General features: G+C 38.6%; 1 protein-coding gene across 3 annotated transcripts in view; it reads left to right on the forward strand.

Annotated features, from left to right (window-relative positions):
* Tafa1 (TAFA chemokine like family member 1) overlaps nt 1-27706 on the forward strand; it is a 530212-nt gene that overhangs the window by 390643 nt on the left and 111863 nt on the right. For 2 of the 3 annotated variants that reach the window (XM_036180705.1, XM_036180704.1), the window contains exon 3: nt 13492-13632. In XM_036180705.1, coding sequence (XP_036036598.1) covers nt 13492-13632 — 141 coding nt within the window. The remainder of the gene's footprint in view (nt 1-13491; nt 13633-27706) is intronic. The other variant, XM_036180706.1, reaches the window with a different exon arrangement.

Genomic DNA, 27706 nt, shown 5'->3' on the forward strand with positions numbered 1-27706 from the left:
TCATAGTCATACAAAGAAACACCCCATTAAAAGTGTCTCTGATTATTCTTCCTCAGACAAATTCATTCTACAGTTTTCAAAAAATGAGATTCTAAACACCATCCACAAAGCAAAAGTAACTCTGTGATTTGAAACTGGGCTGCATGAGTTTCCTACACAACGAGGTTTCTAAAACAATTAACATTCTTCCCTCTGCCCTTCAGCCTACCCTGAAATCAGTGTGCATGCACACATGCCTCTGCAACTGCTGGCGTGCTTGGAGGAGGTCCATTAAAGGGAGGCTCATTTTAAGCACAGATGGTCCCTTGGTAGCTTAGTGTCTGCCTGTGGCCAGCCTAAGTGAATTCAGGTGGCCTTAGACTTCTGATCACATCCATGCAGCCAGAGAGGAAATGAAACCTTGTTTATCATCTTGATAAACCACCCCTTTCAATGCCTCCGGATGCCATATGCAACTTGGTGGAGTCAAATGCTATTAAATTGTCATCACTGTCAAAAAGAAAAGTAATAAGTTTTTCTACCTGAGTCATCCTTAATGACTTCTACCATGTGTAACACAAATCCATTTCTGTTTGCCTCCTTTCCCCTTAAATGTCTGTAATGTTTTGATCTTCCTGGCTGTTGTTGTGAAGCTCAGTCTCATATTATAAATAAATATAGACTTTTATTATTACCTCTCAGCCGAGCCAATAAAATACCAGGATGACAAGGGTCAGACCCTCAGCCAGAGCTGAGCAGAATTATCTATCTCCTTGGAGTGACTCACAGAAGGCAGAGGTTTGGAAGACTTTTTTGTAGGCAAAAGCTTTGGAGGTTTCTCTAGCCATCGTTAGCACTGTGATTAAACACATTGGTCGAAGTTACATAAGCACAGTAAGAGTTGAATTGCTTTATTTAGTCTCATCATCTTAAAAGATAATATAGTGAATGGACCTTGATGGATTGTCAGCAACAACTCATTCCTATATCATTGGCTTAAAAAAAAGTAACAATGTTTATTAGTTGATTATAAGACATGACTCAACAGTGAGCTTGTGTTTTCAGTTAATCAGGAGCAAGAATTCTAGAGTGGTCACTAACTGAACTAAGAATGACAAACTACAGCCCATCAGGCAGACCCAGTTCACCATTAGATTTGTATGGTCTAAAGGCTAAGAGAACTCTCTATTTTTTTTGAATGCCTGGGGGAAAAATGATCCAATGGAGATGATTTATGACACATCAAAATTATGAAATTTGAGTTTCTGTTTCCATAAACAACTCCGGTGTGGGCAGACAGCCATGCTCACCTGTTCACATATTGCTCAAAGCTATTTACATGATGTAACGGCAGTTTGGCAGTTTGGCAGTTGCCCTTACCAGAAGGCTACAAAGCTGAGAATATGTACAGTCTGGACCTTTATAGAAAAAGTTTGCTGACGTCTGATCTGAAATATTGCTAGCTGCTGCAATGGCAAAGGGGGATCTCTGGAAGGTTCTGCACAGTCAATTAACTCTCAGCATGGTGGTGACATGGCAGTTCCCTTAACAGCCATTTGTGTAACCCTAGCAAGCTTCCATAGCCAGCCTTGGGACAAGAGCAGAGAGAGCTATCACTGTCAGCACACAGTTACATGATGTTTTCCGGTCTCCATCTTGGCCCACATTTTGCTTGTGTTCACTTGTTCATCTTCACAACAACTCATAAGGGACAAAAGATTGTTCTTCATTACTTTTCAGATGTTCAAAATAGGCAAGCAAAGCATCATGGTTTTCTTTAGATAAATGTATCCAATAAAGCATGGGAGCTGTATCAAAATCATGTTAGCATGGCTCCCAGGTCTAAATTCCAGTCTCAGTTACTATGTTCCTAACCATCCTGCCTAGACATGGATATCTGAGATTAAAAACAATAATAATAATAATTAAATAAATAAATAAATGAAAAAAAATAAATAAATGAAAAATAAATAAATGAATGAATGAATGAATGAATAAATAAATAAATAAATAAATAAATAAATAAATAGTCTTTGGTACCATAGAGCAGCATTTCTCAACCTGTGGGTCATGACCCCATTGGGGGTTGAACAACCCTTTCTCAGGGGTCACCTAAGACCATCAGAAAACATGGATATTTGCATTATATTTCATATCATATCAAATTATAGTTATGAAGTAGTAATGAAAATAATTTTATGGTTGGAGGTCACCACAACATGAAGAACTGTATTAAAGGGTCTCAGCATTAGGAAGGTTGAGAACCTCTGCCATATAAACTGCTTCCTGACAAAGCTTTCTATTATAGAAAGCAATAGATGTAACCAATATACTGATTTCTTGTTTGTTCATTCATTTGCTTAAGAGGTTGCTAATAATTAGTCTACAGGTAAAAACTAGTGTGTGGGGTGTTGTATGTGGTTTTCATGTTTCATGCATGCTGAAGAAAGGGCTTGCAATTTAAAGCCAGTTTGTGATAAGAAGAGCCACCAATGGGCATCAAGCCCTAGAGTGAGACTGTATCTTCCAGAGGACAGTTTTTTGCAACCACCTTCCCTAAGTTATTTGACATACTGGTTTTATCCTCTCAGTCTACGCCAACTTAGTAATACTGTTCTATGAGTGTGTTTGTCATTTAGCTGGAGGAGATGACATAAAATAACTGTGGTGTAGCAGTGATGAGCTGTGAGCATCATATTGTTTATTAGTTGTTCTTTTATGTTGTCATGAAGACACTTGTGTATCATCAGTACTGTGTTCCATTCAACATCCATCATGTTTACCCAAAGGAAGATAATGGGAGGACCTCCTCTAAAGAGATTTTTTAAAGTACATATTTATTGTTGCACTTCTACAATGTTTTTATTCCAAGCTATATTCATATTTGGATGTCATTAAATATATGTAATGAGGAAATATAGACCCCAAATGAATGACATGGTAAGTAGGCAATATAAGAGTACAGTGAAGAGGCATGTAGATGACCCATTGTTGCAGATGAACAATTCAAATGCATGTGGCCCGAGAGGAGGCTCTTAGCACCTGAAAGATAGATGCAGTCATCCCCACCATTCAGAAATCTGTCTTTCCACCATCACCTGGTCCAAATGCCCCTCTTCCAGTCGTATTTTTTCAACTAAAGTGCATTTTTATATTGGTAAGAAGAACTTGGATGCTGCCCATTTTATTAATTTCCCATCAACTCTCTAATACTATTAATATTCCTTAAAGAGAGAACATTTTATTTCTGAGGGTCCAAGACTTAGAAGGCACAACTTTGTAACCTCAGTCCCTGAGCTGAGTAATTCAAGACAGGCTTATTATTTGAAATATCATTTCAGTGTTAATATATTCAACCTCAGTGCCACTTTTTCATATAATCCTAGGGAAATTAACATAGCCACAAGGGTTCCTCATATGAAATAGGATAGCCTGCATCTTGTCTAAAAATTGTTCCCATATCAAACTCAGCCTTGAAGGCTACCAAATGAGAAGGAAAGTCAGATTGCCCATTGCCTAACTGAGTGAGTAACCTTGGTTCACTGTGTGGCTGGAGAAGGTCTACAGAAGACTTAGACGAAAGCTGATCTACTTTGTAATGAAATGGTAGGAAGAGACATTTTCATATCTTGAGTCCTAACAATGGAAGTAGAATATATCTTATTATTATAGATTATAGCCCAGGGATGCTAAAAAGCTCAGACACTGTAATTCAGTTTCCAGAGACATTCATAGTCATCCATGGTGAAAATGCATCTTGGACAGAGAAGAGTCCCATTTATTTGTTTTATTTATTTTTATTTCATATTTATTTTATTTGAATGATTATGTAATGATCAATAAATAATTTCTAACATGATAGTAATTTACAAAGCATTAAGTGTAAGTCCAGTCCAAGCATATTTTGGGGCTACAGTCTTCAGTGTCATCGAGAGCTTTCCTTATTGTGAAGAAATAAAAGTCCTACCTTACTTAAGGAATAGTCAAGAAACAGAGATTCTTTGTCTTCTAAGCTTATTGTTGCATCTTTAGGTAAAATTTATTTCCATGTGAGTAAAGCCATTAATAAAAATGATTCATACAGTTGAGTCCTACTGCATCCACTGTATAAGTCATTTCTTTCTTAGTAAAAGAGGAATCTAGTGAATAAGACGAGTTGCTATAGATGTTACTTTAGTATTTTATTTCAGGGGGAGTTTGAGAACTGAATATAGTCACTTCATCACTGACTAGGCAGAAAGGAGAAGATGCACATAGTCCATGCTGACAAAAGGAGGGAGAACACTAGGAGACTATTTCTCCCATCAATATTCCTAGCTAGTCTAAGATCATCCCAAAAGCATCAGTAGCATCAGATTTCCTTTGATGCCTACTTTAAACCCAATATTATTGTAGTCTGTCTGAACTACTTAACCCCCACACCTATTTAGTCCTCAAAGCACCTTTATAAAGCTGATTTTATCATCCACTTGTTAGCTGAGAAACCAAAGTGTTGGAGGAAAAATAAGAAGAAATACCATATTCCAGGACTTGAATTTTAGCAAATAGCTTCTATGTGTGATCTTCCCATTGTATGTTACATTGGACATGGCTATCCTTCCCAAGTTTCTTCTTCTTTTTAAAAATCTGCTTGTATATGCCCAGAGCCCTGAAACAGAAAAGATGGTAATTTGTTTAATCTTAAGCCTAAACACATTAAATAGCCATTTTGCCCTGCTTGACCAGACTGTGCCTGAAGATCCATTAGCGTCTCTCCTGTCAATGATTCACAGACAGAGACACTTGAAGCTTCCTTCCAGCCCATTGGGTCAATAAAGCATTTTTAACAGTGTCTTAAATATGCATTTCTGACATCTGCTGCAATAGGTTCCTAAAGAGCTATTTTTAAGGCCTGATCAGGAAGTTCTATAAAAGTGAATCTCAAAGGCTCTTTGCTTTATCTTACATATTACAGAGTTTCAAGAAAGGAACTACTTGAAATAAAGTGAAAATCTAAGTGTCCAATTAATCTTGTCAATCTTAACATACTTCAGCCTAGGTTTTTATTAATTTCCTCCAAATACTGCTTTGCTTGTGTCCTCATTTGCTTACTGTTGCTGTAATAAACATTGTGATCAAACTGTAATTCTGCAATTGAGGTTCCCTCTCCTCCAGATGCAAACCAAGATTAGCTATTAACCTTAAACACATATCCTTGCTTGGCTATTTACAGACTCATGGTGTGTGTGTATGTGTGTGTTAGTTGCTATTTCTTTTCTAAGTTATTTCATTTAGAATAAAAAGCTTTTGTACATTTTTACTCTACCTCAAACCAAAGTTTCAAGTTGGTTTTTCTAGATATACTGGAAAGTCACTTCTTTGCAAAAGCTATAATTTATCATACCATTTGAGCCTTGAAAAAGATCATATAAAGACTATTTTACTTAAGTTTCCAAAATATTAGTTTGTTTGGGAAGGGGTGGGGAGTTGGGGATCTGAGAAGAGTTAGGGGGAGAAAGTATGGATTGAATATGAACAAAATACATTGTGTGTGCATGAATGAAAGAATTCCTCAAAGAACTTATAAAAATATTTTACAATAAAACTAATATTTAGCCTTTCTTCTCATATACCAATGTTTCTTTTCTTTCTTTACTCACCCTCATCAATTCTTCTCTTCACTGCTTCTCTGTTTCCTTCTTTCCATTTATCACAGACGTTTAGTCAGTTCCATCACTTAGAAAATGAGCTGTGCCAACCCGTTAGAGTAAAAGTAAGCATTACTTTACAAATCATAATCACGCATTCTGAATGTTGTTATGGGAGAATTGTGTGAAGTATATGAACATATATTAGGAAAATATTTGTGTATTGGTTCAGGAAGAGCATTCAAAGAAGACTTCAATGAGTTTAGAATCTCTCTTTTTCAACACACACACACACACACACACACACACACACACACACACACACAGCAAATGAAGAAATTGCACGTGTTCTGTTGCTCTGTTTTTGAGGCAATTACCACAAAAAATCAGGCTTTCTAGAAAATAAAAGAAGTTCACTATATCCTCTTGCCTAGAGTATTCTTTTCTTTCCCAGAAAGCCTGCTCTAGTGATAATTTAAATAGTTCCACTACACTTCTTCTTTTTGCTTGTAAAGCCATCAGCACATAGATAAACACTGGATTCCTTGACATATGAAAAGGAATAGACATGAAGATCCTCCCATGGGTGACCATTTTAAACTGCTTTTTCCCAGTTTATACCCTGGAATGAATCAGTTGCTTAATATAGGCTACTTTTAGTAGATTTGCAATCAGGGACAAATTCTGGTTGTGATGACAACCTTCAGCTCAGCTTTTAATCATCAGCCTGCCATCCCTTTCCATCATGATGCACAATTGTCATCAGTGGGGAGCCCTTTTAAAAGAAACATTATCCTTAGCAATCCAGCTCTCTTGGGCTTCCTCCCCTGTACAGAGCAAGACAGTGATGCATGGAGCTGGGAAAGAGATCTCTTGCTTGGAGCATTTGGACTCTGCAGAGAGTTGATGCTGCCTAAAATAATCTTAAAATGGTGTCTTCTTTTCACCTTTGAGGGCATTAGAAATTTTCCTTTTCTGTTAAGAATAAAGTTGATAAGACACTCAGAGCTCTGACAAACTGAAGAGAGAGAGAGGGATGGGAAATAAACTGATACCCCAATGGTATGTCCTTGAAAGGGATTCTCCCTGGCACCTGGGTGAAGGTGGGTGAAGAGGGTGAGAGGCAAGAGATTCTATTAAATGTATATGCTGGGGAGAGAACTAGGCAGTTGCTATGTGCTGAACATACATGGCTATACTGGATTGACCTACAGATACTTTCTGTATTAGGTCCTAATTGGAAAACAATAGAACCCTTTATAAAAGTAAATTTAGGGTATATGGCTGCATTTTTATGGATTTTTTTTATCTGAGACTTGTTTTCTATAGTCAAAATGAACAGCAATTTGGAAATCTGAATAGTACAGACAGCATCTAAACTGTTTGTTATTTGTGTTGTATCTTCTGCTGTTAGTTAATCAGTTATTCCTTCTGTGATTGGCTGGGTGTACAGATGCTCAGCACAATCCAGAAGAAGCCATTTTCCAAATAATCCATATGCAGAAAGGGGAAGTCTGATTTTCTGAGCTCTTAAATGACTCTGCTTTGACAAGCCATCGATCATCTTGAAATCATTTAGACTTGGATGAAGATAAAATTTGGGAATGGATTGGCAATGGCGCCACAGAAAAGGCTGAGAAACATTTACATGACAAATATTGTTGTGATTTTCAAGAAACTTTGGCATTTAGATTTAAAGGGACAGTTCACTAGGTACTCCTTAAAATGCAAATAATATTAAATAAAGGGGTCCATATTTCTAGTTTTTAGAAAAAGTTAAGATAAAACAAATTCTTCCCTTTGATTTGGATAAATTGTGTGTATGTGTGTGTGTGTGTGTGTGTGTGTGTGTGTGTGTGTGTCCATTCCCTCTTTTCCAAGCATCCAGCTGCTGTGAACAATAGCCTTTGTAATCTCTGTGGTTATGGTACAAAACCAGGGTTTTACTTTCATATAATTTCCTGAATTTCTCAACTAATTTTACATGGGCTAAATTAAATGTGAGATTCTGCTATCACTAAGAAATATTAAATGTAGATCTAGATGGAAAACTACATTTTTCATGTTTACCATACTTTATTTGCTATGCTGAAGACATCCACCTTTCTCAGTTACATTCTGTATCCATATGCCTATCTGTCCATCCATCAACTGCTTGTCATTTAGTACTAGCTTTGGATAGCTGGTAATGGTATAAATACAATTCTTTTCATTCTTCTTTAGCAGAGTACTATCATTAAAGAATAGTTTGTTGTACTAAATTTGCAGAAACTGCGGTAGCAGACTCCTTGCTTTCATGAAGGTAGCTAGACGCCTTTATATGGCCTATAAAACCCCACAAATCATCACTTAGCATAAGGAAAACTTTTCCTATAAAATGTTCAATATTTTTATTTGGTCAGCACAAGCAAATGGACTCAACTAATCAGGATAGATTTGAACATGGAATTGCTCTGGGGATCACCGATTTGGATCTATCTATCTTTGCCTCAGAAGTGCTGGGGTTACAGATGTCTACCACCCTCCCCTCTTTCATAGGTCTTGGTGACCTGAATGAGGTCCTCAGGCTTTTGTGACAAGTACTTTACCTACTGAGCCAGCTCTCCAGCCTCAGTTGATGGCTTTAATGGCATTGATATCGCTACTAGTTACAGGACTGTGTCATTCTCTAGGTGACCATCCTCCTTAGATAACTTGGGTAGCAATAGCCCTAGCTCCATCTTTAAGCAATTCTTAAAACTAAATTAGACTGATAGGGGCCACTCTCTGTAAGTTAACACTCCAGTGAGGGACACACAGGCAGCAAGGATGAAAAAGAAATTGCACATTGCATTTGGAGGTAGCAGGTACTCTAGTAGAGCATGGGGGTCAGACACAGGTCAAAGGAAGAATTCTCACATGTGCCTGCTGAGGAAATTAGGATTTATTTTAATGGAGTAATCAATCAGGCTTCTTATGAAGTGGCATTTGAACAAAGATGAAGAAGATTAAGAATGAGCCAGAGATCTGCAGGGATAGTGTCCCAGGTAATGTGGGAATCCTTGGGAAAGCCCATGCCTGGCATGTTAGCTTGATTTCCCCAGCCAATGACCAGTGTCTGCAGAGGAGGCAGGAGAGAGTAAAGGAGAGGGGTGGCAAATGAGGGCACAGACAGGAATGGGAGAAGAGGCATCTGAACTCTCAGCTTTGACAGCCATCCTGAGAGACAGGACGGACTTCTTTTCTGGATGCTTTTGATCGATAAGGAATCACTATTTTTTGTACAAGATGCAAACCTCATGAGCTTTGGAATCTGATATACTGCAGTTACTATTGTGTGCATCTAATCAAGTAACCAATTGTATCTGGGACTTGGTTTTTCATATGCTGGGGGTGATGTCATGTAAAGTTGCTGGGATTCGGAATGTTATACTCATGATCTTGTGTATCTATCACAGCCACTGACATGAGCGTAAATCAAATGAGATTCAAAGTGCCTCCTGGGAGCATCCACGTGCCTTGTGCTATTTTCCATCACAAATGCTGTTGCTGTCTGGTGTTAGAGCCAATTAGTCCCTTAAATTTGTGGTATTTTCATGAAGTGTTAACCTAGCTATTACCGATTTGATTGACTGTAGCTGTAGTTGACAACTGCTAGCCGGAGCAACATGATCGTGGGTGACTGGGTGAGAGGGAAACGAACCAATGGACCTGTTACCGTAACTCTGATCCCAGGACTGCAAGTGTGGAGATAGGGAGATACTTTGCATTGACCCCAGTTCAAGTCTTTCTATGTCCTGCTCATTATTGTGCAGTGCGATTTGTCCCTCATGTTTGACCCCTTGTCTCTTCTCTGAACTTTCCTGTACACAACTGACAAGGAGATGGCACTGAACCCCCACATTGGAACTGGCCATTGTCTTTCCAAATTGCTATGCTTGCCATACTGCATCAGAAAGGATGAGAGAGAGAGAGAGAGAGAGAGAGAGAGAGAGAGAGAGAGAGAGAGAGAGAGAAAGAGAAAGGCCCATCCAAATTAACCCTATCTTACCTGGCCTGAAAGCCTTAGTTCATTGATTGTAGTACATTTTTGAAATGCTACAATAATTGCTCTGGAGAAGTGGCTGCTTATAGCATAAGGCCAGGATATCTATAATATGATCCATTAGTATTTTGAAGAGTCAAGAAGTAAGGAAGAATTCAGATAAAGACAAAAACAAATCAAGTTTACAATGGTCACTGTGTCAAAGGGAAATAAAAGCCCAAAAACACCTCATGGTGGTCAAAGCAGGAATGTTTGAAGCAATTAAGTGACTGCATACTACATAATAACATGCATAAATAAAATCCATGAGCATGCATAGATATAAACAAATAAAAATGGGAGAAAGAGACCACATTCACAAAGAAGAATTCTAAATATTTTTATGTATTATCATAATTTCAGGACACAAAATATAACTCCTCAGTTCCTAAATGTAGACTGTTCATAGCAACTTCCTTCCAAGGAATATACTACAAAGTGAAAAGGAAGAGAAAATATGATAACAATGAAGAAATCTGACAGCTACACCCTCAGCCTGGTGACCAGATTCAGCACCAATAAGGCAAAGCTGGATTGATAGTGTATATCTGTGATAGGTTGGAACCAGAACAGTCTTCCTTCAAAAACACATAACCTTACTCTAATCATAAGAAAAGCATTAGACAAATCCCAGTTGAAAGACATTCCGCAAAATGCCTGACCAGTCTACCCCTAAATGCCAAGCTTATTAAAAAGCAATGAATGTTCAAGAAAATGTCACAGCCATGAGACACCCAGAGAGATAAGGGAAGTGAACACAATGTCATCTGCGTGGTTGAACCCTGGAGAAGAAAAGGTTAAAACTAAGAAAGCAGAAGAGAGCTTAGACTTTGGTTAATGCAAATATGTTAGATAGTGTGATCCTGGAGTAACTTGAAGAGTCAAAATGTAAGGGAGTGCTCAAAACAAAAGTCAAACAAACTACAATAGTCACATGTCAAAGCGATGCATAAGTCAAAAAAAGGGCTCCCAGTAATCAAAGCCAAAACATGTTAAGCAAGCAGGTGCCACAGGACTGGATCATAATGCCAGGGACAAATAAACTTCAAATGCACCATACTGAAGATGTCAATAATTAGATAATGCAAGCATGAAATAGTAGAGTGAGGTATATTTAGGGCTTCTCAATATCATCTTCATAAATTTTCTGGAAATGTAAAATTACTCTATAATAATAAAATGACTTCTTAAAAATTCCTCAGATTATTATGTTATTACAATTCCTGCTCTTTATAACAGCCTGTTGGAGCCTCATCTTTCAACTCAGAATCTTGGAACTTTTCTGTAGTCTTCATCCACAAATGTATCTCCCATCCCACCAATGTTTACAGAACCTGGGACATACCCTAATGCTATTAATGTCAGTTAATTCATTTATTTTATTCAGTCATTTAGAAAAGACTCCTAGAGTTCCTCCATGTTGATAGGATTGAGAAGAAATAAACCTTGATCCTGCCTTAGTTTACAGCTTGACTGGGAAGAGACATAAACATTGACTAATGGGCAATTGGAAATGTATGGGGTACTAAGAGAATGAATAGTTGTGGAGATGATTAGACAGTCTCCAATGAGTTGATCTTGGCATTGAGCTCTAAAGAAAATTCATGAGGACTCTCTCTCTCTCTCTTACCCTCTCTCTCTCTCTCTCTCTCTCTCTCTCTCTCTCTCTCTCTCTCTCTCTCTCTCTCTCTCTCAGGCACACACACACACACACACGTGTGTGTGTGTGTGTGTGTGTGTGTGTGTGTGTGTGTATCCTCTTCTCTATTGCCCCCTTTCTCTTTTTCTCCATAGTTATGTGCGTGTGCATGTTGGAGGGAGGTGGGATTAGATGGATAGGCACTAGGAGACAATACTCCAGGACTATGCCTGTGTGCTGGAGTGATGAAGGAGGATAGGAGCTAAGAGAAAACATCTCAGAAAAGACTATATATGCTGAAACAGGAAAGAGAGTATGTAGACTTGAGATGTAACTCCGCTTACCTAGCAAGCACAAGGCCCTGGTTTTGGTCCTCATCACTGCCAAAACCAAACAAAAAACAAAGGCAAGGAACTTCAGTATGGGCATCCCCTCTGCAACTGGATAGTATTGTTATAGGACTCTGGACTATGCATCAGGCTCTTTGATAACCCTCTTAGGTGGGTATCTGCACAGCTTCTGCTGTAGGCACTATGATTATTATTCTCACTTTACAGATGAGGAAACTAAGACCCTCAAATACTAAGTGGGAGGAGTGAAATTCAAATGAAAATCAGCTGGATTAAGCTTTGGACTCTTCCCTTCTCTTTCAGGAGACAGAGATACCTACCTAATGTTGGGTCACTTAGGTGTATGTCTTCGACAGAAGACAAAGGTTTTTCAGCGCTGTCGATATTAATATTTTTGAGCCAGGTCCTTCCTTGCTGCAGCAGGCCATCAGGGAGCACTGTGGGGTGTTTAATGACATCCCTGGTTTTCTACCTATAGGGTTCAAGTAGCACCTTGCTCCTCCTACTTACTACAGGTGACAAACTATCTCTAAACTTTCCAATTAGTGGTGGGAGGGAACTACATTATGCCCTGTTCTCACTGTACCTAAAACACTGTGCTACAACTAAATTCTCAGAGAACAATGTGTCTTAATTATCCACTTTTTTCTGTCCCCTTTTTCTGCTTTCCTGTGTGCCAATATGTCCTTCTATGTATCTGGATAGTATACACTCCCCTTAGAGTTTGTAACAGCAATATGCAGACTTCTTGTTCAACAAATTCTTGCCATCTCTGTTGACTGAATGCCACAGGTCAAGAATTCTAAATGTCAGGAGCCCATTTTGGTAAAAACAACAACAACAACAACAACAACAACAACAAAACTGTTGCTGTCTCTGAATTCAAAACTTGTTAGTGGGAAAGTTAATTCCTGGTATATTTTATAGCTCTGAAAAGCACATCGCTTCTAGCAGGGGGAAAAAAAAACTGACCTAAGCCAGCTGTGACAGTACACAACTGTAATCTCAGCCTTTGGGGGGCTAATGGAGAAAGATGACTACCTTATGGGCAGCTTAACAACCACAGCAAAATCCAAAGCAGAAAGAGTGACTTGAATATTCAGCAACTTTACACTGACCCAGGAGCTCACATACCCAGAAGCTAATAGAGTGCAGAATCCATTAGGATGCCCATCTACATTGATGCATGCATAAGTGAGCCCTAACAATTTAAATGAAATCCTATGTCTAGCCATGCTGTGGAAAGCACATACCATTTCTTCTAGACCCCCCCCCCCCCCCCCCCGCGCTTCATTTGTGCATGTCATCTGGGCTTAGCAATGATTCTGGACTAGATGTTCATCCAGTTTAGCCCCCTTAACATGGGTAGGCAGTAGGAAGAACTGATTACTGGCCACTTTCCTGGTACTGTAGGTTCTGCATCACTGGATTGTTGCTGCTCATCACTAGTGGGTGTTCAGAGAACCTTAAGTGCTGATAGCACAGGTAAGAGTGCTCAGCACAGTGCATCTAAATCAGTTGGTCTCTTTACTTGGCATTTTAGCTCCAGGCATTTGCTGCTCCACCGCTTTCTATTACATCCAACCTGGAATCATCACATCTTGAGATGCCCATTTATTCACTGGCACTCGTTGCTGTTCTGAGTGTAACACTGCAATGCCTGTGTTCTCTGAGGCTGCATGGACCATGGAAGAGAGCTCTTTAGTAATTGTATGTCACAGGACCCCTCTATAATTCCTGTAATTTTCTCCAAACCTGTCTTTGTATTCTAATATGCCTAAGTAACCCCTGTGTTAGGTCTAATCAGAGTACATCTTTTTATTATCTTGCCAGAAGGAGGGACCTGTGAAGTGATCGCAGCCCACAGGTGTTGTAACAAGAACCGTATAGAGGAGCGGTCGCAAACAGTGAAGTGTTCCTGTCTACCTGGGAAAGTGGCTGGGACAACAAGAAACCGACCTTCCTGTGTGGATGGTAAGTAATAGGTTTTAGCACTCTCTAATGGATGTTCATTCATGAGTTCACTACATACAACATACAGTGAATTTTCTTGTGTAAACTAACTGTGGTTCTGGACCATTGACAAGGTATATCTAAACTGCTATGTAGTTAAATGCCAGAACTCAGCATACATGTGGAACTTATGTTCCTCCAGTGTTAGGTTTGAATATCTACTCCAGAATTCATGTTGAAAGCAAACTGCCATTTTGATGGTGAGGAAGGTGAGGCATCTGAGAAGTGACTGAGCCATGAGGTCTGCACCATTGCTAACCATGAGTGAGGTTAGTGCCCTTCTTTGCATGTTCCCACAATGTGGTGAGGGATCATGAAAGGCCTCTATCAGATGCTCATGGCTTGATCTTGAACATCCAACTTTCTAGAGCTGTGGGAATTAATTTATTAATTTATGTTTGTAAATTGCCTAGTCATAGGTATACTGTTATAGCAGCAAACTATACACATACAGAGAGAGAGAGAGACAGAGAGACAGAGAGACAGAGAGACAGAGAATGGGAAGGAAGAGAAAGAGACATCTGGTTTGAGGGATTTCAAATAATATTTTGTTTTGATATTTTTGAAGAAAATTAAGTAGAGGAATTTTTAGGACAAGAAATGTATGGGTTCAAGTTATTTGGACAGTGTTCTGTTTGGGAAGACGATGGTGTTAGTGATAGAAAAATTGGCAGTACCTAATGTTCATTTAAAAAATAATTATTGAGCACTAATTATCTGCCAGATATCACTCTGGTTGATTTGGATATATATGTGAATGAACCTGTTGCCTCGAGTATGTGCCAAAATCTGATACATATTGATCATATGTTATTTTATCTAATCCTACCAAAAAATCTCACTAGCATTGTATGAGTTGTCTATTTCTCTGTAATCAGACACACCCAAATTTAATAGCTGAAAATACCAGACATTGGACGAGGATTATAGTTCAGATGGTAGAATGCTTGCCTAGCATGCACAAAGCCTCAGGTTCAATCCCTAGCACAGCATAATCCTGGTGTAGTTGTGCATGTCTGTAATCCCAATGCTCAAAAGGTAGAAATGCAATCAAAGTCTTCCTTGGCCACATAGGAACGTTAAGACCAACCTGGGCTACACAAAGCCCCATCTTAAATAAATAGATTAAATTCCAAATATTATCCTAGCATGTCTGTGGATTAAGAACTAAATTTAAACCAGGCAGTGGTGGGGCATGCCTTTAATCCCAGGACTTGGGAGGTAAAGCCAGGTGTATCTCTGTGAGTTCAAGGCCAGCCTGGTCTCTAAAGTGAGTTCCAGGAAAGGCGCAAAGCTACACAGAGAAACCGTCTCAAAAAACAAAAAAAAAAACAAAAACAAAACAAAACAAAAATTAAACTTAGTTGGGAGAATCTGGCTTAAAAGCTCTCATGTAGCTGCATGTGAGTTCTAAAATGTTGACTGGTGCTAGCTTGCTCACATAGCTGTTGGCCAATGCTAATTATTCTCTGCCATGTAGACCTCTCCATTGGAGCTTGATATGTTCACATTGTGGTAGTAGGTTTTCCCCACAGTGCCTACCAGAAAACCAAACATAAGCTCCAATGTCCTTTATGTTAGACCTTAGAAGTTACTTGTCATTATTTTGTTGCTATCCTTTGGTTACACCAGTCTGTCTCTTCAGTATAAAGATGGGTTGCCAGAAAAGGAAGGGAAACAGACACAGATCATCATAGGCCATGCTGGAGATTGGATAACAGAGGAGTCTGTTTCCTTTCCAATGCAAGCATAAAGAAACAGACTAGGGACAGTGGTACATGCTTTGAAAGCCACCTCTTCTGTGACTCTGAAGGCTCTTATCACAGACTTTAATACTGGATCTTGCTGCCACCTTTAAGATAATCTTCTATACTATGGCCAAGCAATGAGCCCATGGTTCTCTGCTGTTATAATAATTTAAAGGTGTAGGAGTGATTTGATTTCCTAATTCTTCACCAAGGAAGTTAAAACTCAGGGAAATGACCCATGTGTTCAGGGTGATAGAGCAGGACTGAGAACTTCTATCTTCTGGCTTAGGTGCACTCTTCTTCATCTGGATATGAAGGCTGAGGATACTAACTAGATAAGATTGTGGTTTGTAGTTTTCTTTTTAGATCATTATGTGGTTGAGAGAGAAGCACACTCAAGTTACAACAAAGAAAACATAAGTTATTTTAGGAAGTAAAAAAATTCTGCATGAACCAACTGTGGGAAATCCTTTAGGCAGCTGCTGTCAATTTTCTTCCTTTGATTTCTGATCTCAGCTTACTTCATTCTCCTTTATAGGGTCTGATTCCCTCCTCAAGCATTTGCTTCACACTCTCATAGGTATTAGAAACAGGTAGAAGGCACCACCCTGATCGCACTTGGCATGATAATAAAGTTTCAGTAAAGCATATTTAAACAAGATCCCATGCTGTAAATATGATTTCTGAGACAACAGAGTGTGTGTGATTGGTCCAGCTTGGGTTAAGAGGTCTATTTTTGCCTGGGCAACTATAGCCAGAGGGACAAGCTGGTCAGCACATTTGTTTTCCCGTTCAATGGAAAACTCTTTAGTCTTGAAGGATGTGACTAGCCCAAGTTTGAGAATATAATGCAATCAGTTCTTCACTGGAACAGTTTCTCCCAGGAGTCACTTGGTAATATCAGGAGACATTTTTATTCCAGATATTTATCAATAAGTGGGGTGTTACTACTACTGGCTTCTAGCAAGGAATACTACTAAGTATCTGTGATACACTGGACTCCTCCTCAGACCAAAAAAAATACATATCCAAGAGTAATATCATTGGTACTAAAGTTGACTGACTTGGACTGTGACTTGAACTGTTCCATATCTCGGTGAACACCATAAGGCATTGTTAACAATGGAAAGGAAGGCAGCTAGCCTTCTAAAGCCATATTGTCCTTCTTTCATAAAGAAGCTCTTGCCAAGAAGACAGGAGGCATTGTACAGCACAAAGCTACAATGGTCTCTTACATTCTTAGCCAAAGAAAACATTGAGGTTGTTACCTATAAATCTCCATCCCTATTATAGTTAATTTCATCACTAATAATCTAGAGTGGAATTGCCTTTAGATTTTGGATGAAAAACACAAACGTTGTATTGGCTATACTGAGAGAGTGGGAAATGGCATTTGGCTCTAACTTTGTGTTAGATGATAAACTGTATGACAGCAATATTTTCATCTCAGGACAAGTTTATTTCATTTTGGAAACCCTTTATTGTCAATGTGGTTGCTTCAAACCAAAGGATCACCACCTCTGTATGCCAAGCAAAAATCAATAAAAAAGTTCTTTAGTCCTATGATGAATATTCATATTTAAATAACATTCCATTCTCAAATCTATGGGCACATAAGGACAAGTGCATGTTGCTATCATTAAACTTATTTAGAGTACCTCATACTCTATATGAAAAAATAAGTATGGAGCAATCATTTTGATGCAGTTGCTAGAATATTGGGCTGAGCTATTACATCTGGACAGAATCACAGCTGTACCTATTACTAGTAGAACAACCTTTGGCAAGGTGTGTCTGTCTAAGCACAGTGTGTTGTCTTCTCCAAAGTGAGGATGTGAAGGATTTCTGTATTTGAGGAATAATACAACTATGTTTGTGATGTAATTTCCATGTTGGCTGCCCTCAAGTGCTCTCTAAATTACAAGTTCTATTTCTTACCTTAGTAGTAAGTGTGGGTGTGGGTAATTGTTAGAAATATCAACATCATATTAATTCAGCATGGTGGCATCTTGGCCCCCATGTGTTCTGAGAGTATTTTCCAATCATCCTAGATGGCACCAATTACCGCTCAGAAGTTCAAGCTCATTTGAAGGATTTGTAAAAACACAGTTATATAATATACATACATTAAAATACCCTGAAAGGCGGTGGGGACACACACCTTTAATCCCAGCACTCGGGAGGCAGAGGCAGGCAGATCTTTGTGAGTTTGAGGCCAGCCTGGTCTACCAAGCGAGATCCAGGAAAGACCCAAAGCTACACAGAGAAACCCTGTCTCAGGGGAAAAAAAAAACAAAAAAACAAAAAAACAAAAAAAAAAAACACCCATGACATCATTTCCCAGAGATGGCTATGCCTTTTCATGACTGCCTTGTAGTCTAAGTCAAGCACTAAAAAGTAAAAGCTCAATGGAGATATTCACTAGATTTAAATGCTGTGATGTCAACTCATGGAGGGCTCATTTCACTTAACGTGTGATAAATATTTTCCATATTTGTGCATATTCCTCCAAACTAATTGTTGACAGCTACATAGCATTCTCAATGGTAAATACCTTCATTTATTTAACCTTCCTCTCTGCTTTGGCACTCTTACTACCTTTTCTTTTCTTCTTTTTTTTTTTTTTTTTTTTTTTGGATTTCCCTTATTGTCTATCCTGTGAGGCAGAGACAAAAGGTCAACCTGGACTGTGGAGTTCCAGGAGACCTCATGCATCAAATATAAATAAACCAGCATCTGATGTTACCATACATTGAGCTTTAAAGGCTTTCTTGTAAGATTCAAATATCTAGGTAAGTAGAAAAAAGGCAGTACAGCCAAATGATACAGAAACATCATATACTTTGAGCAATGCCTGCCTCTTCCTATTATATATCATATGGATTGTGCCTTCTGGGGTTATTGCCATAAATTAGCTAGAAAAGCTTCTGTAAGCAATGCTTTTAGTTCTAAATAATGACTAAGGATTTACTGTGTAAGGCCTCTCTCTCTCTCTCTCTCTCTCTCTCTCTCTCTCTCTCTCTCTTTCTGTGTGTGTGTGTGTGTGTGTCATTTAGTGAGACCTTTTTCAGGGTCAGAGAATCTGAGCTTGCTGTACCCAGCAGGGCTGCATAATAGGATGATTTGGCCACAAGCATGTTTACTGGGTCTTTGGAAGGGTCTACACTTGGCTGTATGGTGTGCTTTGATCTTGCAAGGGGAATGTCTTTTGCCTATCCCCTTGGCATACTATAATAAAGCTCTAGGTGGCTAGGTATTGACCCAGTGTTCTCCTGAAGCTGTCCTGTGTCTCTGTCTTTCTTCTCATCATGTAGGTCTATCTTTCTATCTAATATTTCCTCATTCTTCTCTCCTTTACCTAAGAACCCTTCAAAAATTGGGAGCAGGTCAGAGCTGGATTCCCACAGACTCCTGGGGGGGGGTTTATAGTGAGATGTTCATTTGAGTTTCTCTATTTAGATTTCCAAATTGGCTGACCTCAAGTACTCTCTAAATTATAGGTTCTATTTCTTACTAGTAAGTGTGGTAATTGTTAGAAATATCAACATAATGTTAATTCAGCATTGTAGCACCTTGGCCCAAGGTGTTCTGAGAATATTTTCCAATCATGCTGAATAGTACCAATTGCCTCTCAGAAGTTCAAGCTCATTGTAAGAATTTTTAAAGACACAGATATATAATATTTAAAGTAATGCATATCTATTTAACTTTAGTAAATATTTGAGGGATAGGTCTATTGCTGGTCAATAGGGGTGTTTATAATGCATTGTAAATATTAGTCTCAGTCGAAACAAGTCGAAGTTTGATTTGACTTTGTAACTTTGTCTGCCTTTCTTCTTCTCCAGAGAAGAGGATGGCTGTTTCAGTGACTCTATTCCTGGTGATTTTGACTTGAGGCTCTTATATTCTTATGTCTCACCCCCTGTCACAAGGTATTAGGAGGAGTGCAGAAGCAAGCTTCTCTTAGAGATCCTTGTATTCTTCACCCATGAGCATCCCAGGGTCTTCTTAAACTCTTTGTTAATACAATGAAACAGTCACTACATCCCTAGTCATTTTTGTGACACAACAAACCATTGTATGTCAGTATGATTTGCTCCAGGCTTATTGTAAGCCTACAAGACAAGAACAAATGGAAAGAAAGGGACACAAAGATTCAACAGAATAGAAGACTGGTAGACATGAGGAGAGAGCCCACACAGGGAAAGAGACATAAGAAGGAAGGGAAAGGTAGTGAGTTAGAAAGGGTATTCCATATACACTAAACACTAGGTCTAGACAGATCTAACAAAAAATAGCTTGATTCATGGTCTTGAAGAACTGGTCTATTCAGTCTTGCTGTTGTTGTTTTGGAATCGTTTCTTTTGGGGGGTTATGCTTTTATTTTTGAGATTAAAATATAATCACAGAATTCCTTCTTTCACTTTCCTCCCTGCAAATCTTCCTCACTCCCCACTCTCTTTCATATTCATGGCCTGTTTCTTCATTAATTGTTATTGCATGAATATATGTAAATATAAACTGTTTAGTCCCCAAACTATGTTTTCAGGGCTGACTATTTGATACTAGACAACCATTTGGTGTCCTCTTCCCTGTGGAAGGCCACCTCTCCCAGTCCCAGATTTCCTCAGTTGCCCATAATTCTTTGTGTAGGGTTAAGGCCTCATGAGCTTTTCTTTATCCTCATTATCATGTCTATTGATGTCATTCTTGTTCAGCTCATGTTTAGACAGTCATGTTGGTAGGAATTTGAGTATAACATCTGATATTACTAGGAGCCACAATCTCATAACAAACGCTTTGAAACTCTGGTCCCTATAATCTTTCTGTCTCCTCTTTCTGAATGTTCCCTTAGGCTTGTGAGGTGAGGGAGTATTTTACAGCTGTATCCTCTGGGCCTGGACTCCACAACTTTGTATTTTGACTGGTTGTGGTTTTCTATATTGATCTCTGTCTGTTGTAAAGAGAAACTTTCTTGATGGAAGACTACATTTATCTGTGGGTATAAAGAAAAACTTAGTAGACATTATAGTGTATATGTTCATAATCTGAGCACTCAAGAGGCTGAGACAAGAAGACCACAATTTTGAGATTGACCTGGGCTACATATAAAGTTCCTGTTTCAAACAGTTTTACAGTTAGATTTGCAATATACAGTTTTATACAGTTGTATTACATGAGATTCAGAACCAGAAGTTTTTCAAATATTTTATGGAGATTGATTATGTGGAAAGACATGATAAAATTTTCTTGACACATACCATCTTAATTCCAAAACACAATATAGAGTGGAAAAGCCTGATAACAGAGATAAATTTTAAGTTTAGCAAATTTTCCATAGAATAATCTTATATATACAATTTGACATTACATAGCACCCTTGGTAGCCTGCCAAACTGTGCTATCATATTAAAAGTTCTGAGAAGTTCTACAAACAAGTAGCTAGTTAAAGTTGCAATATAGGTCAAATATTGTATACTATAAACTTTTGTCCTGTTACAAGCATTCATGCAGACCCCACTTGCTCCATAATAGACATGAGGCCATGACAATGTAGATGCTATAGTTTTGTTTTGGTTTTCCTGTGCCTGTGGCTCAGAGTTCTTCCTTAGACCTCTAACCAACAGTGCACAGCTGATCCCAGTAGTGATATTCCCAATATCTACCTGACATGTCAGGCTCAGGTGCAGTTTGCAAATCGTTTGGAGACCTTTCAAAACATAGCATGAAAAATTGTTTTCTTTTATTTACAAGTGTTAAATATTTTAGAGACAGAAAGGGGGCTTATTTGGGATTTTCCACTGTTGCTTGTATCCACTCAAGGAAGCACCATGTGAGGGAGCTGATGTGACATTCCAGAGAAGCCCTTCTCCACTATCTCCCTCTAACAGTTGCCTTGCTCTTGGAAGAGCAACTCCAGCTTGCTTAATAAACAGAACCACCAAATTCAGGTGGCTTAACCAGACATGAGAGATGCCATTTCTTAAAGGAGAGCCCACAGCTCCCATTAGAAGACAATCTTGGATGTCTTCCTGTGTAAAAGGTGACACTTGGCAGATGTGAATTTTAAATTATTTGCAAGTTCTCTTTGAAACAGCATTGAGTCCCCAACACCAGACCAGTATATTCACAGGCACTAAAGGAACTGGAGGCTGCATTCATAAGAGAAGCAGGAGGAGAGAAGCACAGGGCTGGAGGAGGTTGCACCTCCTGATTGAAGGCCAGTCTGTATTTGCTCCTTTCCATAATGGAAAGGTCAGGAAATTGGTTAGCAGTTCTCAGAGTGGAAGCCACTGTACTATTCCCCATCATCTTCCCATCCTTCTCTTCCAGTTTGCAGAAGTAGTTACCAATGGAGAAAAGAACCATTCACACACTAGTCCTTAGACATAACAGGACCTTCAGTTTGGAATTCTATTTGGATGGGACACCCCATCTCCTGTCAGCCTCCATTCTTCCTTATACTAATCCCTAAAGTCTGGGGAATGAGTGGCATGTGACTCATATAGTCACTTTTCTACTATTTCCTAGCTAAAAGAAAATTATGAAATAATTTTCTTTTTAGTGTAAAGTAATAAGCAACATGATACATACAGGAATATGTGTATAAACTCTATAGTGCAAATATAGATTAAAACATTACACTGTACCACAAATAATATACAGTTATTTGCCAATGAGAACTATTCAAAAGGATCTTATGTATATAGGTACAGCAAAGGGAGAATAAAAATGATTTTCTCTTTTCCCTGTTCCCTACAATTATTTTACAATGTAATTGCCAGAAGTAACCATTACATCTTTACATAAAATAGTTAGGGACACACAGGCCTATGATGTGCATACACTAAACTTTATAAATCAAATGTAATCATAGTAAACATAATGATCCATGCCTATAACCTCCAATGTTACAGCATAGCATAGGGGTATACCTCAGATAAGGCACTGGAAGAGAAATAAAAATGATGGCCAAGCTTGAAAAAATTATTGGACATTACTCATTTAGAGAAATGTAAATTAAACACTGAGATGCAGTTTCATCAATCAAGTCGGCAGAGATGAAAAGTTTGCTAATATCCAGTCTTAAGGAGGGAGGAGAAAAAAATTACATTTAAATCATACTCAATGACAAACGGCTTACAAACTCAATTAGTTAGCCACTCTTCTCTGTGTGGCTCACCAAAGGGAGGATGATAAATGCGGAAATTTGTAATGAGACTGGATGTTTTGAGAACATAATAGAAATTGGATGTGTTATCGCTGCTTGTGACTACTTTTATTTAGAAACAGTTCTTAGGCATTCAGTTCCTTGCATTATCACACATGTTGGGTCCATGGATCTAGATAGCAGCTAAAAAAGTCAGAGAAATTGGTGTCTTTTCAGTGGGAAAACTATGTATGAAATTACATTTGGTGCATAATACAAGTTTGCATAATAATATAGCAGATACAAAATAAATGTCATGAAGTATAAGGTGTACATGCATACATCTGTGTGTGTGTGTGTGTGCATGTATGGGTGCATATGTATGTGGGCATATGTGTGTTCATGTGTGTGAGAAAGACACAGAGACAGAGATCATGATATGGTTCACCTCCAATCCCTGTCAGTTATCTACCCACTATAAATTTGGTGACATGTAATACCATTTTCATAAGTAAATGTATTTCCCCCAAAGCAATCCCAAAGCCATTGGTTATCATTTATCTTTAAAGAGCCCAGGTGTTTGCACAGACCCGCTGTTCTCTGATATGAGTTCACTTTTAATCAATCCCTTTCTTTTCCCAAAGCAGAAGGAAAATACTGCTCTAAGTCTAAGGAGCCAGCTCCTCGTGCCTGTAGCTAGGCTTGAGCCTCAAGAAGGCAGATTACAGGGTCTTGTGTTATTAATGCTCTGAACATATGAATAATAAGCAAGCCTTGTGAATTATTTCAGACTTCTGGGAAAATACATGACCCTGTCCTCTGCAGTGCTGCTGGACACTGCTGGGGAGAGTTGTATATTTCTATGCAGCACCTTATGATAACGTCATCTAAGAAAACAGCAATGCAGATGGCCCCTTCTGACAGCCACATATAAATTCACACAGCTGAATAAGACTTTAAAAAATTAAAGTCTCTCCTCCATCTTCTGAAGTTTATTTAATCTCTGTAGGCTTAGCCCTAATGCAAACAGGGCATAAGTTGCCTACTGTAATGGTTAATGATGACTCTCAGTTTGACATCAAAGAAACAAACCTCAACACCCATCTGTGAGGGAGTCTCCAGATTAGGCTAGTCAACATAGGAAAACTCACATTTCATGTCTATGATGCCATTTCACAGGCTATGATCCAAGACTACATAAATGATCCAACACTGCATTCATTGCTCGCTGTTTCCAAACTATAGATGGAATGGTACTGGCTGCCTCATTCTCCTGCCACCATGATATCCCCACTATAATGGGCGGTATCTCTCTGAACTACAAACAGAACTGTAACCTTAGGTGCTTGTGAAATTCCATTGCCACAGTAACAAGGAGGTACAATACATACTAACCAGGTAGCAGAGACCCAGAAATATCTACATTCAGAATTATTTAGCTATAAGATTGAAGAATGCAGGACTTATTTTTTTAACCACTTCAAGCTTCTGTGAGATGAGCCAGGATCGGCAAGGAAGTCTCATTAGTAGGAGGAGTGGTCCTCTAGAACCACGGCTACCTGCCTGCAGTAGCAGATTAATTATCATCACCTCCAGGACCAGCTGGATGACCTTAAGCCACAAAAACTCTGTCTACATTGGGTCCACACTCTGTGCCCTCTTCCTTGCCCTTCAGTGGTCTCTCAAAAGCAGATAGCATGTGGCACATTAATTCTCCAACAGGACTCAGAACCACAGCACTTCAGAACCTCCTAGCCCTTTTCTATCCCACATATGTGATCTTTTGAAAATGAGATTAGGAACCTGGGCTCCAAGATGTACAAAGGAATTAGAGAGACAATCTCATGTACCAAATTCTCAGGGCTATCTGAATGGGTTTGGAGTATCTACCTGACAAATAACATGGGTACAACACTCTCATCATCCCCAATTTTCCCTCTCTATCTTGTAAAACAGAAGGTGTGATAGTTAATCTCAACTGTCAACTTGATGAGGTCTGGATTCACCTAAGAGATGGACCTGTAGGCATGCCTATGGCAGATTATCATGGTTGGGTTAACTGAGGTAGGAAGTCCTGCCTGCTGTGGATGGTACCATTCCCTAGGTTATGATCCTGGATTATATTGAAAGGAGAGAGTTGAACTCAGGTATCCATTATTTGCTGCTTCTTGACTGTGGACACATGTTGCTTGTGTGATCAGCTCCCTCAAACTCCTCCTGCTGTGAATTCCCCACCTGAAACTATGAGTGAGAAGACGTTCATTAAGTTACATTATAAAAGTATTTAATTTTTGACATTTTAATAGAATTACATCATTCTACCCTTCCTATTCCTCCCTCCAAATCCTTTGATGTACCCTACCTTGCTGTCTTTGAAATTCGTGGCTTCTTTTTCTTTAATTTTTTTAGTTGTGTGTATATGTGTCTTCCTAAATATATAAATTCAAATTACTCAATCCATATCATGTTACTTGTATGTATATGTTTTCATGTATGACCATTTGATATAGAATAGACAATTGGTATGCTTTTCCATGGGGAAGGCTGTTTCTCCTGCACTCTGGTTTAGGCAGTTATGTTGGTGAAACTTCATGGTCTAACTTCAGATATTTCTAGGAAACACAATCTCACAGCAAACTTCCAGTTCCTCTGGCTCTTTCAATCTTTCTGCCCAAACTTCTGAAATGGCCCTTCAACCTTAGATTCAGGAGTTGTGTTGTAGATGTATTAGGTGGGACTAGGCTCCACAACTCTGCATTTTGGTAGGTTGTGATTTTATTTAATGGTCTCTGTTGCAGAGAAAAAGTTTCCTTGATAAAAAGTAAGAACTACTTTTGTCGATGGCTATAAGGATAAGGATTTAGAATATAGTTAGGGATTGTGCTGGTTTAATAAGTGGTGGTTGTAGGTTTTCCTCTAAGATCCGTGATTTCATTAGTCTTTTGTAGTTTGCAAGGCTTCCAGTACCAGGAATAATTTCTTCTTGTTGAGTAGATCTTAACTCCAATTAAAGAGCCATTGATTACAACCAAGATATACATGTGACCATTGCACCTTTAGAGCTATCATGCAATGATGGTGATTATGATTCATAAGTATCATGATGGGTAGGACTCTTGGTTGTTTCTCTCCCTTGGAAGCTTGCATGGTACCTTCTGGTATAATGAAAGCTAGTTTTCAGGGAAATTGTTTTCAGATCATCTCCAGCTCTGGTCCTCTGGGCTCTGTGTCTGAAATGCATGATGTATTCAGCAATAACGACTTACTTTCCTTTTCTGGGGACAACCAAGGACAATAGCAATAGTCTATGATATTTTGGAAATCTCTTAGACAATCCTGACCAACAACTCAAAAGAGGGCTTCTCCTGCTTGGTGCTAGGGATTTCATTCTTTGGTCTGTGGCTCTCAGGGGAAGCATTGTCAGCCCATATGGAAATTTTTCATTTAAAATATGTATGTATATTCATATGTTGACTTGCATGTATTATATGTAGATACTTGATAGTACGATTCTTATCAGCTTTTTACGTGCCTTACTGTCACTTTATCCTCTTCCCTCCTTCTATATTTATCTCCCTTCCTAATTAAGAGCCACCATTTCCTCATGTTTCTCCTTCAGATAGCTTATTCCTTGCTTGTGATTCCCCTTCATATTTCTCCCTAGCAATAGTCACCTTTTGCTTTTGTCATGAGATTTAATATCAGAAGCAGAGAAGTAACCAAGACAAAGAGCAATCTCAACAAGACCTGATATTATTTGATATTTTTCTTATTACATTGAAGTTCCAATGAACTGTCAGAGCACATAGTACTTACATCAGTAAAAGCAACTGGGAAATTAACCAGCCACTCTTTCAAAGAAGGCCACATTTCTTTAAATTTGGAATGACTTGCATTTACTAATTTAGAAATTGTTGCTCATTTTCTCCTTTGGTATACATGAACTTTCCTTTACATTGGTACCTATTCTCACCAATAGGCTCCAGGGTACAACTAACACAAGCCACCACCTCAGCAATTGATGAAAGAAAAAGGAGTATTATACTGGAGAGAGTTTACTAGGATCATGAAATTCAAAATCATAGATTGCTCCAGAATAGGCCATGAGGCAGCTAAAACCAGAAGGTTATTGGAGCCAGATTATGTTCACTGTGTCTCACTGATGATGCCATCTTTTATTTGGGGTCTTTATAGATTATTACTTTTGCTTCTACAAATGAGGCAGCTGTCCAGAGCAGCTGGAAATGATCTTAATTACATGGGCTATTTGTTATAATTTGATATTAAAATTGGTAATATCATTTGTTTATAATTATTTAGTCCTAAAAGTAAAAAAGATAATAATTACTGGATTCTCCATTTGTGCCAGACCCCATGTGTTATATGTATTGTTTCATAAATCCTTTCAAAGCTGAGTATATGGTAAGCACTGCTGATGGAAAAGGAACCTGGTAGCTTCCTCCAGGACATGGTAGAGACTCAAGTGGGCCCTCTAGTGGAGAGCTCCTGGAAAGACTGACTAGTCAGGACATGGAGGTACTACTGGTAAGAATCTTGAGAGTACCTGCCCACTTCACATGTTCATCTCTCCAGAGAACATCACTCTTCAGACATGCCAGGCTCCTCAGGCTCCTCATTATACCTTCTTTCCAACACGTGCATGTCATTGTTTACCTTTAAAAAAAAATCTCAAATTCATCCATTTTCCCCCATGCCTTGATTTCAAAACTTCACAAAACACTTATCTTGACTTTAATTAATCCCTCCATGTAAAATGTGCTTTGGTGACCTTTTCTCACTCCTGTCCGACTCTTTCTTTCTAGCCAGCTTGTATTAACTCAAGAAATATGTTATCCATCCTCTTTAAGGACTCACTTCTTTTCTTTCACAATGTGTGATTTCTACCCATTGACCTTAACACAATTAGATATTAATATCTGTCTCTCCTGTTAGATTATGTGCTACATGGAAATAGGGTATTCTTCTTTCATCACTATGTGTTGACAATTTAGAAAAATTCCTGGCACACAGGCAATTTTCTCTAATAATTATTGAATAAATGGATGGATGGATGAATCTCTCCAACAGAGAAGAGTAAGAGTTGATAGATTACCTATTAAGTTGTGGAAAATGTTAT

Source organism: Onychomys torridus, chromosome 3 (assembly GCF_903995425.1).
Source record: "Onychomys torridus chromosome 3, mOncTor1.1, whole genome shotgun sequence".
Lineage (NCBI taxonomy): Eukaryota > Metazoa > Chordata > Mammalia > Rodentia > Cricetidae > Onychomys > Onychomys torridus.